This window comes from Carassius auratus, chromosome 35 (genome assembly GCF_003368295.1).
Source record: "Carassius auratus strain Wakin chromosome 35, ASM336829v1, whole genome shotgun sequence".
NCBI classification, from domain to species: domain Eukaryota; kingdom Metazoa; phylum Chordata; class Actinopteri; order Cypriniformes; family Cyprinidae; genus Carassius; species Carassius auratus.
Genome location: NC_039277.1, coordinates 4569713 through 4584857, shown reverse-complemented (window position 1 = coordinate 4584857; position 15145 = coordinate 4569713). Strand labels below are relative to the sequence as shown.

Sequence of the window (15145 nt, the reverse complement as noted above, 5' to 3'; positions counted from 1 at the left end):
TGTTGCGTCATCAGAACAGGTTGTTAACGTCAGTCTCCGGCGCCGTTGTTGATGTTAGGAATGTTAGGCTAACGCGCTTCACTCAATTGTTTTGTCTGACTCGTTCGTGTGGCAGATATACGGGATGAATTTTAGGATTTGAGGCATTGCCACCGAATTTTTATACACAGTATCTTTAGTTTAGGTTTAAAGAGGAGAGGAACAAGAGAGGAGGGTGAGTGCTCTGCTAATCTATGTAATCTCTTAACATTGCTTGCTAACCATTCACATACATAAAACGAATTATTTCTCGGCTAGGTTTATGTTATTTATCAGTTACAGTTTTCCTATAATATGACATGTTTGCATACTAAATGTGCTTGTTTATTATCGTCGTCATACTGCATTTAACGTAATATTAATAATTAAAACGTGTTAGAAGCAATGTTGAAAAGAGCTTTTATGTTATGTAAATGTGATATGTTTGATTGTAACCTGAAGAATTGTATATGATTTTTTTAGCAATGCTGTTGATGTTTCTGCATTTTTCTGTATAATGACTTTATTTCTTAAGGAAGTGTTATATTATTGTAAATGATGTATTGAAATGATATTTTTATTGTTACCATGACTATAGCCATTGTTGGTGATATGACGTTAAAACATAAATAAATAATAAATAAGATTGATCGATCGATCGATAAATTGAGAGATAGAAAGTCAGATAGATATATAGTTGGTTAGATAGATAGAAGAAAGTTACATATACACTAAAAAAAAAACCGCAACACTTTTTTTGTGTTTTTGCCCCCATTTTTCATGAGCTGAACTCAAAGATCTGAGACTTTTTCTATGTACACAAAAGGCCTATTTCTTTCAAATATAGTTCACAAATCTATCTAAATCTGTTTTAGTGAGTATTTTTCCTTTGCCGAGATAATCCATCCACCTCACAGGTGTGTCTTAGGCCGGCCACAATAACAGTCCACTCTAGAATGTGCAGTTTTATCACACAGCGCAATGCCACAGATTTTGCAAGTTTTGAGGGAGCGTGCAGTCGGCATGCTGACTGCAGGAATGTCCATCAGAGCTGTTGCCTGTGAATTAAATGTTAATTTCTCTACCATAAGCCATCTCCAAAGGCGTTTCAGAGAATTTGCCAGTACATCTAACCGGCCTCACAACCGCAGACCACATGTAACCACACCAGCCCAGGACCTCCACATCCAGCATCTTCACCTCCAAGATCATCTGAGACCAGCCACACAGACAGCTACTGCAACAATAGGTTTGCATAACCAAAGAATTTCTGCACAAAACAATTTCTGTCAGAAACCGTCTCAGAGAAGCTCATCTGCATGCTCGTCTTCCTCATCGGGGTCTCGTCCTGACTGCAGTTCATCATCATAACTGACTTGAGTGGACAAATGCTCACATTCAATGGCGTCTGGCACTTTTTTGTTCTTTTCACTGTACAGGGAAGATGGCAGACTGCATGTATGGCATCGTGTGGGTGAGTGGTTTGCTGATGTCAACGTTGTGGATCAAATGGCCCATGGTGGAGGTTGGGTTATGGTATGAGCAGGTGTATATTATGGACAACGAACACAGGTGCATTTTATTGATGGCATTTTGAATGCATAGAGATACTGTGATAAGATCCTGAGGCCCAGTGTTGTGACATTCATCCACGACCATCACCTCATGTTGCAGCATGATAATGCACAGCCACATGTTGCAAAGATCTGTACACCCGCAGCCATGTCACCCTGTAGTCCAAGACCAGTTGCCCACTGAATCGAAGCAGGGCTGAGCCTGATCAGTACCTGGATGGGAGAACTCTTGGGAAAACTAGGTTGCTGCTGGAAGAGGTGTTAGTGATACTAGCGCCCCAGTGTAGTGACGGGGACACTATACTGTCAACCAAGCACCGTCTTTTGGATGAGACATTAAAATGAGGTCCTGACTCTCTGTGGTCATTAAAATTCCAGGTTGTCTTTCGAAAAGAGTAGAGGTGTGACCTCGGCATCCTGGCTAAATTTACCCATTGGCCTCTGACCATCATGGCCTCCTAACAATCCCCATATCTGCTGATTGGCTTCATCACTCAGTCTCCTCTCCACCAGTAAGCTGGTGTGTGGTGGACATTCTGGCGCACTATGGCTGCCGTCGCATCATCCAGGTGGATGCTGCACACTGGTGGTGGATGAGGAGATACCCCCTTTGATATTAAGTGCTTTGAGTGCTTAGAAAAGCGCTATATAAATGTAAATTTAAGGAATTACACAATTCCTGGAAGCTGAAAACATCCCAGTTCTTGCGTGGCCAGCATACTCACCCGGCCATGTCACCCATTGAGCATGTTTGGGATGCTCTGGATCGGCGTATACAACAGCATGTTCCAGTTCCTGCCAATATCCAGCAACTTCACACAGCCGTTAAAGAGGAGTGGACCAACAGCCCACAATCAACAAGGAGAAGGAGAAGTGCTCACGAACACAGATTTAGACAGATTTGTGAACAATATTTGAGAGAAATAGGCCTTTTGTGTACATAGAAAAAGTCTGAGTTCAGCTCATGAAAAATGGGTGCAAAAACAAAAATGTTGCGTTTTTATAATTTTGTTCCGTGTATATTCCTGTGGCACATACTATATGGATGTCATCTCTCTCTGTGTCTTTTCTCAGGAGCCTAATGCAGTCTGCTGCAGCGACTGTGGAGAATGCCTCCATCTTGTCAGGTGGCTCGGCACAGGACGGTCATCGGCTCTGGATCGGCAACATTGACCCCAAAATCACAGAGTGAGTGTTTGCCTGTGCAGTAAGCCAGCCCTGCACTGCCTCCCAGGCAGACCTGCGGAGCTGCCCGGGTGATTGATTAGCCAAGTGTGTCTTTGTGCTGGAGAATGAGCAGATGACGACAAGGCGTGTAAAAGAGAGCCACTCGGCCGTGGAGACCTGTTTTGCTGAGGGGCTGCTATCATTTCTCATTCACCTGGCGTGTTTACTTAGTGAACCTGTAGCGGCTGCTCAAGGTGGAGAGGGGGTGGCTGGGTGACACAGAAGGGAAGCACGAGAGAAACAGCACACGTTGCTGGAGCGCCCCTGGAAAATGTACGGCTTGCCCAGGCTGGCGTCTAGACAGGCGTTTCCTTCCCTCTCTCCTCTGTTTTTCTTTAAATAACCTGCTTGAATGAAAACAGCCGTGATGCCCACAGGCTGGTGATTGGGAAGATTAATTAGTTCACATGCTGGGAGTGTTTGTAGTAGCGAGTTCCACTTCAGGGTCCTGCAGATCACACACACACACACACACACACACACACACACACACACACACACACACTCAGGCACAGCGTCACCCAAAGGCAACTTTTTCCTGGGGTTTCCAAGTAAGTGGATAATTGAGAGCAGTAACTGAGTTGGGAGGGGAAAAGGTACTTTAGGTTCTGCACTGTAGCAGCTGTGGACAGATCACCAGAGAGATTTATCAAGAAACCAAGGAGATGACGTAAAAACTTTGAAGAATTGGTGGCAATGACCTTTTACAATGCATTTTGATCTTGTTTACACCTATTAATATGCTATGTTGGTCATCCAAAACCAGGTGGTCAGTAGTAATCAACCGATATGGATTTTCTTATATATATATATATATATATATATATATATATATATATATATATATATATATATATATATACATGCTATTACATTCAATTAAATTTATATTTAAAATGTACAACATTTTTACTAATTATCTGAAATGAATCAAAACAAAAAAACGTATTTGATATTATTCATTTTAAAGGTTTTTATTTTTATTTTTTTATTACTGTTGCCGATAATTTAAAAATATCGGCCAAATATCAGTTGATATTATTGGCTTTTGAATGATTTGTTGACAAGTAGTGGTCAGTGCTAAATTCAGGTGTAAATAAAGCATTCAGATATGCTCATAAAAAATTGCTTTTATAGTGTGCATTTTTTTTTAATGCATCTCAGACAACAGTGAAGAACCACCTTTCACCAGCTAGTTAAATAGTAAGTCATAAGTCTTTTATTGTTTTTTTTTTTGTTTTTTTTATCAAATCTGATCCCAGTTCGTTACAGGAAATAAATTTAAAATGCATTAATAATACTTGGTGTAAATAGTAATGTGTCACTTGAGAAATTTATACATTTGGCATACATTTTATCCAAAGCAGTGCTTTCAAGTTTCAATAAAATTTTATTAGTTTATGCATTTATATGATTTGAACCCGTGGCCTTGGTTTTCCTAATGCCAAGCAAGAAGCTGTAGTACCAGGTGTAAACAGGACCTTAGCCAACCCATTCACATTCGCAGTGTTTGTTCCTGATCTTGTTTTTTATTGATCAGGATAGTAGGGAGAGGGCAGCAGAATGGGATCAAACTCAGGTTGCACACATCGCTTAATATGGCAGATCTCATAATAAGGTGAAACTTGCTCTAAAATTTCTATTATATTTTACCCAAAAACCAAAAGACAAAAAGCCTATATTTTTTAAATTAGATAAATAAAGACATTTATATATTTATTTATTATTTTATTTATTCATTTTGGATTGGGACATTGTTTTCATTACAGTTTAATGCAAAAAGTAATACTATACATTTTACAGATTTTTTTATTTATATATATTTTTTTATTTATATCATCATTTTTTTTATTTGTATTACAGTAGTAAAAAATTTATTTGGCTTTATAGTAACCGAATATTGCGCAGTAGTGGTGCATAATTATAATAAAAATAATGTCACAATGAAAAAATAATTTAGTGGTCCTAAATACAAGCTTCATTTTTTTATTGTAAAGTATTTGTGTGAAATATGACATTTCCTGACAGTTTTCGTGAGTTTACCCAGTAGATTTTGGGATTGAAAACAAAAACTCAGTATGAACACTTCATTTGTCTCTCTTATGTTATTCTCGTGTTATTTCCCTGGCCTTTGTGCATTAACAATCCATTTTCATCTGTCAGTTTGCAATAAATTAGCAAGGTAAAGTAACATTTTGGAAATTAAAATCTAGGAAAAATCAGCTGTGATCCTTCATGCTTAGATTATGATGTAACGGTACTTTATAGAAAAACCACTGTTTCTTGTCAGTCACTCCATCACTTCACAAACAGCCTCATTTATTTAATATGATTAATCTTAATACATCACAGGGTTGGAAAAGTCTGCGAAGTACATATTTACAGTTCTGCAAATTGTCACTAACAAATTTCAGTCAGACAAAAGGCAAATCATTCTGATCTTTCACTGTAAACAGTCTCTTCTGAGTGCTAATCCATCTACCTTACTGACTGTAAGTTTCACCATCATCATTACATTAATCACAAGCTGTAGCTAGACGGAAAAATGACTGTTTCTGGACACGGTTGCTTAATTCCTCTCATTTCTTTTCCATTGAAATGTGGTATAAATGTAGGACGCTGATTTGTGGTATAGTCAATGCTTCGGCACCATGAAAGTCTCTTTGCTGAAATTGCACTTTCCACCTGCCAAATCAGCCTAGTTTCAATGGGCTGTGTCTCAATCCGCTGGTGAGGTAAGTACACTTCCCAAGGAGTCCGCCATTTCTAGACTTGTCCCCATTGTCCAAATCTGTTTAAAACTGTAAAGTTGTTTCAACACCGCAGACTTAGTCATCACTGTCCCAATATCACCTCACAGGTGTTTCTGGCATCTGTCAGATTTACCTTCACTTATTCTGCAGCTTTAGCGACATTCAGATGCCAGGTGTTGAAGTTCGACCAACCCATGTTGAGGACAGTGATGACAACACTTCTTGACATTTTCCGACTAATGAAAACATCCGTCAAGGTTTACAGAGCTCCATCCCATCACACATGCACAAACAGACAAACTTTCTTTCAGGTTTGGTTTCCCATAGTTGAGAGCGGTGGCGTACGCGGCCGTTCACACAAAGCAGGAGCTGCTGTCGTAATAACAGGCTGACATTTTGACCTGTCCATGCTCCGCTGGGGCCCATTTAGGGCCGGTGATGGATCTACCATGTGCCGCAGGTTGTTTGTGAGTTTGGAGGCCTGCTTTGCATTGTCCGTTACGTGAGCAGAAGGGAACAGGAGGCCTCTCCAATGGGACGGCCGAGGAGAAACACAGCACTGGCTTTAGACCACACCCTCCAGTCATCTGAAATAGACACGTGTCTGATGGAATCGTGCCTTGACCTGATATCCATGCTGTTTTCTTGATTCTGCGGTGCTAAATATTTCTCAAGGTCTTCGGGTCTGCATGCTGCACAGTGATACTGAAACGGGAGACGCCGCAGGTGGGTGGCAGCGCTCCGACTTCTTTGGCCCAAACAGATGACATGCTTGGCTCACATCAACACTTTTACAAAATACTTCAAACTCCTTGGACGGAGCCCTTCTTCCTCCTCCCAAATGCATATTTTATGGCCCTCTGGGGGTGTGCATTGTGGTCTGAGAAAAATCTATAGGTTGTGCTTTTGAATCGGGACCGCTGTCAATTCTTCAATCTGCGGCAAGTCAGGAAGATCCTGTGGCCTGAGTGGGTGGTGGCTGGGAAAGTGCGAAGTACTATTAGAGCAAAGCTCCTGGGAGAGGAGGGGAAAACATTAATACCAAAGCCAGGACCCCCCAGTTCTATCTGTGTTCCTACTTTTCCAGGATTAAAAATAACCTCAAGCATCCAAAACAAAGAAATCCCCGGCATCTTCTTGTCTCTGTGCAGGAGGCAACTCCCAGACCGCTCCGGCTGTCATGCTGGAAGAACAACAACATAGCAAGAAGTTCCACAAATGTATTGTTGTTTATCTTGAGCATGTCTTGAGCACATTCCTGACGCTCAGTTCTGTAGCTTTCCCAGCCTTTTCACAGCTGAAGGAAATGCTTCAATGCCTTCCTGAGCTGCATTACTCCGTCTTTAGAATTTGGTTTCAGGGATGCCCATGTGATGCCACATTCATCATCCTACATCAAGGTGAATCACTGAGATGATGCCAACACTAGTGTCAAATTGCTTCATATTTACTTGAGCTTAAATTACAAGTAGGAGCATCCAAGATAAAGACTTACTGACCTTGACACACTGCCATGAGGTTGATACCATGTCCTGTTTTCCCCTTTGTGTGTGTGCACACTGGTTGCGTCACATGACACATGAAGTTTTTAAAATGTATTATTTTCAAGAGTTTCATTCTTGTAATTATTTTTTTCTTCTTCATTGTAATAGCATAGCTGTTGTATGTTATTATTTTAAAATTGCACTTTATGTATTTTTGATAAATTCATAGATCTGGACAAAAAAATTACATTGAGTCATTGAACCTTGACACTGCTTTCATCAGATGTTGTTTTGCCAACATACTGAAAAAACTTTAGGTGCAAATACCGTTGTGTTCATTCAGCGTTAAGTCGCATTAACTGTTAACGGTTTGGATGACGTACAGATGAACATGCAGAAGCAAGAATACTTGCAAACATTCTCTTTTATGCTCGGACTGCATGCTAGACTGCTCTCGAATGCTCTGGATATGGTTGTTTGAAGAAGCTTATTTGTATGAAGCTCTATTTGTTTGAATAGCACAGGTTCAGTGTGATTCTTGTTTTACGGGAGCTCTCTTTGCCTATATCCTTAGTTGTATTGAATTATTGACCAGCTGCTTTTCTATCACTAAACTTTCATTTTTGGCTGATGTCTTCAAACCCAGTATTTTTTTCCCCCAAGGTTCATTCATATGGAGACCACATCAAGCTGGCTGGTCTTGTGAAACACTCACTTTTCACGAACAATTAAATTCCCAAAGGATTCACATCCCACTTTCAGTCAAATAAGTTGCAAATTCCATTGCATGTTGACATGCTCCAACACATTGGACCATGGTGATCATGAGGGCATTTTGAACTTGAATCTGGCCTGCAACATTTATTTAATGACCTACTTTTCATTCCAATCACTTTCTTTCTTCTGAAGAATACAAAAGAAGATATTTTGAAGAATGTTTCAGCTGTTTTGGTCTACAGAGTGGAAGTTGGTGGAGTCCAAAATGTCATTGGACCCCATTGACCTTCATTGTATAGACGTGTTTCACTTAGTAACAGAATAATCAGTGCAATAATAAGGGACATGTCTCTTCCATGACAGCAGGTTATAGAAGCTGTACTTGTCATAATTGTTTGTCTTAAATTAAACTCTTGAGGGAATTCAGTCTTCCGCTTTTTTATGTCCTCATTGTCCCCCTGCTGTATCCTTTGTATTGTGTGAATAAGAGATTTACAGCAGCTAAAAAGGTGTAAAGAGACCTGTCATCTAGATCAAGGCTTGCTAACAAAGAATTATGATACCATGACATGCATTATTCCTTTTGTGACTTTAATCACTCATTTTTTTTTATTCTTGATCTGTACAATTATTAGTGCCATTTGTCAAAGGAATCATCAAGATTACAATCGCTTCCAATTAGTTATGTCATTATGAGTGCTGTAACCCTATTTCTTTGGGAGTATGTTGCAAAAAGGCAAATAGACTTCAAAATAAATCCACTCTGTGTTCCTGCAGGTACCACCTAGTGAAGCTCCTGGAGAAGTTTGGCAAAGTGCAGCAGTTTGACTTCCTGTTCCACAAGTCCGGTCCGCTGGAGGGCCAGCCGAGAGGATACTGCTTTGTCAACTTCCACACCAAAGAGGTTCGGTCCATTCTTCTTTACAACACTTGAGAATTAACAACCCAAACGGCCGAAGGAAGTCTCAGTTTTGATGCAGTAATGATATGCAAGTCTTTAAGAGGCACCCAGACAGCTGATGCAGATAAGGAGCTGTTGGCTCTCTTGAGTGTAATATGAGGCAGTCCCAAGGGTGTTGTTGAGGGGGAAATGTGTGTTTACTGGTCTCATTCACGCCCTTCGTGAGAGCTTGGAAAACTAGTGATCCATCATCAGCCTTTATTGTTCCCTATCATTACGCCATGCTTCCAGCAACAGCCAGAAACTAGAAAGTAGCAAACAAACACACACACACAGGAAGGTTCAGGATCCAGACACTTCAGAGATGATCTTTGAACAAGACCATTGGAGGATTTCAAAAATAGACGTGAATAATTCACTCTTGTAATCCTGATAGTGTCAGCGGAGCATGGATGATTATGAAAAATGTTTCTGTCCATCACAGGAGGCTGAACGGGCTATTCAGTGTCTGAATGGAAAACTGGCTCTTTCTAAGAAGTTAGTGGTGCGTTGGGCTCATGCTCAGGTAAAGGTGGGTGTCATGTAAATTGTGGTCTCTTTGCTAAAGCAATCATCACTATAACTATTACTCATGCTATAGGTTAGAAGTTTGTTAAAATCTCCAGTAACTAATTTTGCTCCGTTTTTGGAGGAGTGCAAATAATTATTTTTACTAAGCAATCAGCTTTTCACCTGAAAGATGATAAAACAGGACAAAATCCAAAATCCAACTTATATTTTTGGGAAGGCCATTTCTAGAGACCAGAATATCGTGGACCTTGTTCAGACTGAATTTCATGTGGGTTTCATTTTTTTTGTTGTGTGAAATTTTAATGGTTTATACTGATAACTTTGAGAGCAGGTTGATATAAAGCTTATAAATACATCTCTCCTTTTAATTAAAAAATAGTAAATAACACATAATATTGCTCAAATAAAACAAACATTCATTTTATATAAAATTTGCTTTGTTTGAAATAATTTGACAATTAATTAAAAAAAAAAAATTGAGCTTGATTATTATTTTTTTTTAAATATACACTCCCATTCAAAAGTCTCTTATGCTTACCAAGATTGCATTGTAAAAAAAAAAAATAATTGCAGTAAAAGTTATTATGATTTAGAAAAACTTATTTACTGTAATATATTTATAGTGTAATTCCCATGATTTAAAGCTGCATTTTCAGCATCATTGCTCCAGTCTTCAGTGTCACATGATCCTTTAGAAATCATTCTGATATACTGATTTTCTGTCCAAAAAAAATCTTATCATTATCAGTGTTGAAAACCATTTTTGCTGCTTAATATTTTTGTAATCATTTTTTAAATATATTTTTTGGTGCATAGAAAGTTTAAAAGAGTTGAATTTATTAGAAATATAAATCTTTTCTAACATTTACAAATGTAATTTTGATCAATTTAATGTAGCATTTCTAAATGAAAGTGTTCAAACCCTTCCTGACCCCACATTTTTGAACGGTAGTTTATTAACACTACACAGGGTGGGTTTAAACAGGTTAGCATAGAACTTGCCATTTAAAAAGCGTCTAGAAAAGTATAAATGGTCCCATGTAGACTTGAGGGTGGGTTGTTTTGACTAAGGCCATCAAGCCCACCCAGTAACCACTCAAAACATCCTAGCAACACTCAGAGCACCTCAGCAACCACAAAGCAGCAACCTGAAAATACCTAAACATCATCGCTGTAACTTCAGTCCACCATGGACATTCAGAAATGCTTTTATTGTTGTTCAGTGGAATAAGTGGGTGCCGCTAACAACAAAACAGACCATAAAGATCACGGATCACACATATAGCTGAGCTATAGCGAGGGGCTCCTGAGGCTGCCCCGCTCTTTAACAATAGGCAGCTGACGCTGAGAGTGAGGAAATCCTGTATGGTTGAGAATCGGGCCCCTCCTGTGCACCCCTCTGCCCCTCCCCGTCTGAGGGGAACGGGACACCAGGCCGGGGTCAAGGTCAACAGTGCAGTGTTGTTGACATCAAGTAGCAGCAGACAGATCTGGTTCCAGGTCCTCTTGACCACCTCCACCCAACACTGTGCTCATTGTGAGGCTGGTGAATGTGTTCGACTCGTCTGGGCATCTCACTGACTAAAGGCCGTGTGTGAGTATCAGTGCACTTTTCAGCGCTGCTGTGTTTATATCAGCCGTGGCCTCTGGTTCAGTGACGCTTGTCTGATCAATGTGGTGTATTTAAAAAAATGGCTTCCTCTTTATACATAGTTGTTTGGGTGGAGTGTAGCTATCTAAAGGAAAATAAACAAAAGTGAAATGATTGTAACCTAAAGTAAAGGATCAGAAACAGGCTGTTAGAATGTTGCTTTATGGTTTTCTGTATTTAAAAAGATTTAATTTTACAAAAGGAGAAATCAAAGTTGATCCTGTTTAAACTAAATACTAAGTAAAGTAAATTTGTACTGTTTATATATATATATATATATATATATATATATCAATCATGCATGTTCATTCCTTTCATTATTTAACAAAACGTTACAACTAAACAAAATGCTTTTTTTCATTGTAAAGCTTATCAAAAGATTATCTGAGAAAACATAATTCTGAAAATGTACTGTTTATTTTTTTAGTAAAGCATTCAACTTCCAACCTCCTGTTTTTTAATATTTGGATAAGCTAAATGAATTAAATATAATGTGTTCTTTTTTCATAAGATGGTTGTATAATAGGGTTGTGAAAACATTTTCCTGCTTTCAAAGGGGAGTGTCAGTATTATATTTTGGTCCTGTTTTATCGTCCCAGGTCTGATTGTTTCTAAAAGCAATAGCACCGCTCATAATGATCAATTAATGTACAGTAGTTACACACCAAATTTTACGTTGGTTAGGAATTCTGAACGGCAAGCATTTCTCATCATTATTATTCAAACAAAATCTATGCAAGCAGATAAATCTCCCCATCCTAAAAAGAAACTAGTCCCAGCACGCACTCTTTGACATTTAATATTCAGTTTAATTCAATAAATGTGTCTCCTCATGGAACTGAAATGCATTGAGAAAGCAGCTACATATTGTCTTTAATTGCGTTTCGATACATTATAGAATCCAAGGGTTGGAGAAATATTTTCTTACAATGTAAAGTTGTTTGTTAAAATAGGTCATGACATATTTAGGAGTTTTATACAAATAAAAAAAAAAGTGTCTTCACCAGTAGTAAAGCATTTTCTGTTCTCTCGTCTAATCTCTGTGTTTTTATTCCCCACAGATTCCCATGAGCTATCATCATCCTTATGGTCGCAGGGGTTGTTGGATGGACGTTTTTGACTGGAATGAATGTTTATGACGTTGCATAGCCCAACTTTTCCCACACTATTCCAAGGGAGCATATGACTAATAAGAAGCCAACTCTTTGTTTTTGTTTTGGTCTCTAATGCAACCAAATGAATTTAAGTCACTAAAGACCCAAAGTTAAACAGCCTCTCAGTGGATATTGTCTCAGTCTTGTATCCATCCTTGTGCGTGTGTGTTTGTTGTCTTTCAGAAGTTCGAACCCTTCAGAGGGGACAAAAATCTGCCTGCCAGTTTAGAGCCTTCATCCAGTGAAGCAGACGAGCTGCCAACCACATTGAGGTTTGGGACATTACCACTCGAAAACTATTTTCTTCCATGTTTCGAATTTCTCCTGGTCACTTTCCTTTCGTTTTTGGTTTTCGTTCTCAACCATTCCCTTTCCATTGACGAAAGTGACCCGTTTGGACTGGATAAGAAGGTTAATGCTCTTTTCTTTTCTCTCGCTTCCCTTTCCTCTACTGTTTAAAGCGTTAATGCAAAGATCCGTGCCATCGAAGCCAAGCTGCAGATGATGGAAGAAAACCCAGATGACAATACCAGCCCATCTGCATACATCTACAACAAACCCCCTGAAAAGAGAGACAAACGGTCCCAGCCCTACCACAAGCCATTCCGCAGATTCAGGAGATGACCTCTCCAACAACTGGCCAAGTGTCTGTGCACTGAGCGGACTGTGAGATGTGCTCTTGTCTCTTGGCCAGTGTGAGACTGTAATGTATTATGAGACGAGTGTGTCCAAGACCTTCGATTGCTAGTGCTGTTCTGTTTTTCAGCCAGCGGAGGAGGCTTTTTACTGTGAAAGTCAGCTAATGTAAGCAAAACGTAACCACAAAATTCTAGTGAATTTAGTTTTTCCCTTTTCGAGTGTTGCTGTTACCCAAGTAATTTCAGTTCTTCAGGTCTTAAAGGGATAGTTCAGTCGAAGGATGACAGTTCTTTCATAATTTACTCGCCGTCAGAGGATATTTTGTATAAGTGTCTGTCGTGGCTGTTGTTTTTTAGTCAAGTCCGTGAGGTGCAATGGTGTTTGAACCCTAAAATATCTCATTTCGTGCTCCACAGAAGAAACAAGAGTAAGGGTTCAGAAAACATGAAGGTACTTAAATCAGGACGGAAATTTCACTATCTTTTTAAGAGTTGTGCACCTTTTCAAAATCTCCATTTAAATCATTTTCTAGACATCCTTTGTCAATACATCTAAAATGGATTTGTATTCACTTGTAAAATGCCCAATATGCTGCTTGCGAAAGTGGTGTTGTGTTGAAAATCTTATTCTACTCAGAATTTCCCATTCGTTGTTACACTGTTGGACTTGTAAAGGAAGCACAATATTATGCATTGTTTATTTAACTGTTAATATATTGCTTTTTAAGTCTTAAGTGAAAAGGGCTTTTACAATATGATCTGAAGATGGGGCATCACGACGGCTGATGTCATGAACAGTTTCGATCAAGTGTAAATATCCGGGTATTTTGATAGATTTTGCTCCTGTCGTGTCCAAAATTAAAGGAAACGGTCCTCCTGTGAGGTGTCCAAACTGGATTCTTGTCTTTTCATTTATAAATGGACATGTTTGTGTATTTAAATCACAGAAAGGTCCGCTGTGCTGTTCTTGCATCGCTTTGAACTGTCTTTAATGTTCGATAATAGAGCTGTAGTTACCAATTTTATAGAGCCGTTGCCTCAGTAGTCGACGTTTATTTATTAGACCGCGAGCGTTTCGATTACAAACGGGCCTAGTGATGGGTATTAGTAGTTAGTCTCTTCCCATAAACAGAACTGAATTATTTCAATATCAGTTAATCTGTTTTCCTATTTATTAAATCTCTTTCGTTTTTAAATTCGGATTAGCGTGCGTCATTAGAGGACTTTCATAACAATATGGCGAATATTGACCCCCTGACAATTTCATTTTATTATATTTTATTTATTCTTTTTACATAATTCGTTTATTTTTCGACAGTACTGCTTTTCCAGAAGTTTTTGTGATATTAAAATAAGTGGTCACATTGACTAACGAGGCAAGTTTCATCCATGTACACTTCAAAATAAAGGTTCTTGACAGGCATCTTTAACATCAATGGAACATTTCCCTTGTACGAAATGTTCTTTATAGTAGAAAAAATGCTCTTCACACTGGGAAAGAAAAGTTATTTGGAAAAATTTAAATATTATTTTCTCTCTCTCTCTCTCTGTCATCTCTGCGCAAAAAAATAAAATAACACGTTTGTGTGTGGAGGTAAAATAATCAGTCGGTGAATGGTGATGGAACTACATTGTATTATCACGTCACTATTATTCCTCTTTTATTCATATTCATTTCCAAACCCTGAACAACAACAGGCTTGGTTCAAATTCAAATGAAAGACAAGTAATAGTTGAGGTTTTCTAACTGCTCCTGTTGAACCTGAGCTCTTTTCTTTCTAATCTCTTTCATCTCATGCAATCTAACCACATTTATCCAGACGATCTTCTCCTCGTAATGCAACTGTTGCATAAGAGAAAAGGTGCACGCCGCCCCTTCTACCTGAATATTATCTGATGGAAAGTATTTTTCCACGGTTTCTCCCTGACATCATAATAGCATGATGGGTTCAGGCTTGGTAAAGGATATATTTTTTATCTCGCATGCCCATTTTAAACCAATTCAAGAAACAGATGATGACATTGTGAATGCATCGTTTGCGATACAGTCAACTGCATAAAATATAGCCTTTTAATATGTAAAGTTTGGCTTTTTAATAAATATAAGCTACATTGATTTTATTGCAAATAGAATATGGCACATAAATAAGTGGACTTCTTCACAAATAAAATGCAAATATAATCAAAATGATGGACATTTCATTGCATTACGCGTATAGATAAACGGCCCCAAGAAAAACTGTATTTTTGTTGTCACAAACACATGAAGCACATTAACTAACTAGGCTATTATAACAATTCACGAATAACATTCTGATGTTCAAATACTGTTTTTTTTTTTTACGAAGTATAATTCATTTTGTTTTATATTTAATAGCTACTCTATAAAATCGTGCATATTTCTTATTTTATATTCCAATTTATTGATTATTCTAAAAAATATTTGAAATGTTATAGC

At 38.4% G+C, this 15145-nt stretch overlaps 1 protein-coding gene across 1 annotated transcript; it reads left to right on the top strand.

Moving 5' to 3' along the window:
- The first annotated feature begins 31 nt into the window (after positions 1 to 31).
- LOC113054086 (probable RNA-binding protein 18) lies at positions 32 to 13584 on the top strand. The gene is made up of 6 exons (XM_026219399.1): positions 32 to 214; positions 2667 to 2780; positions 8551 to 8677; positions 9159 to 9239; positions 12233 to 12321; positions 12511 to 13584. Exons 2-6 carry the CDS (start codon positions 2674 to 2676, stop codon positions 12671 to 12673), a joined length of 567 nt encoding a protein of 188 aa, XP_026075184.1. The 5' UTR covers positions 32 to 214; positions 2667 to 2673; the 3' UTR covers positions 12674 to 13584.
- The last annotated feature ends 1561 nt before the right edge of the window (positions 13585 to 15145 follow it).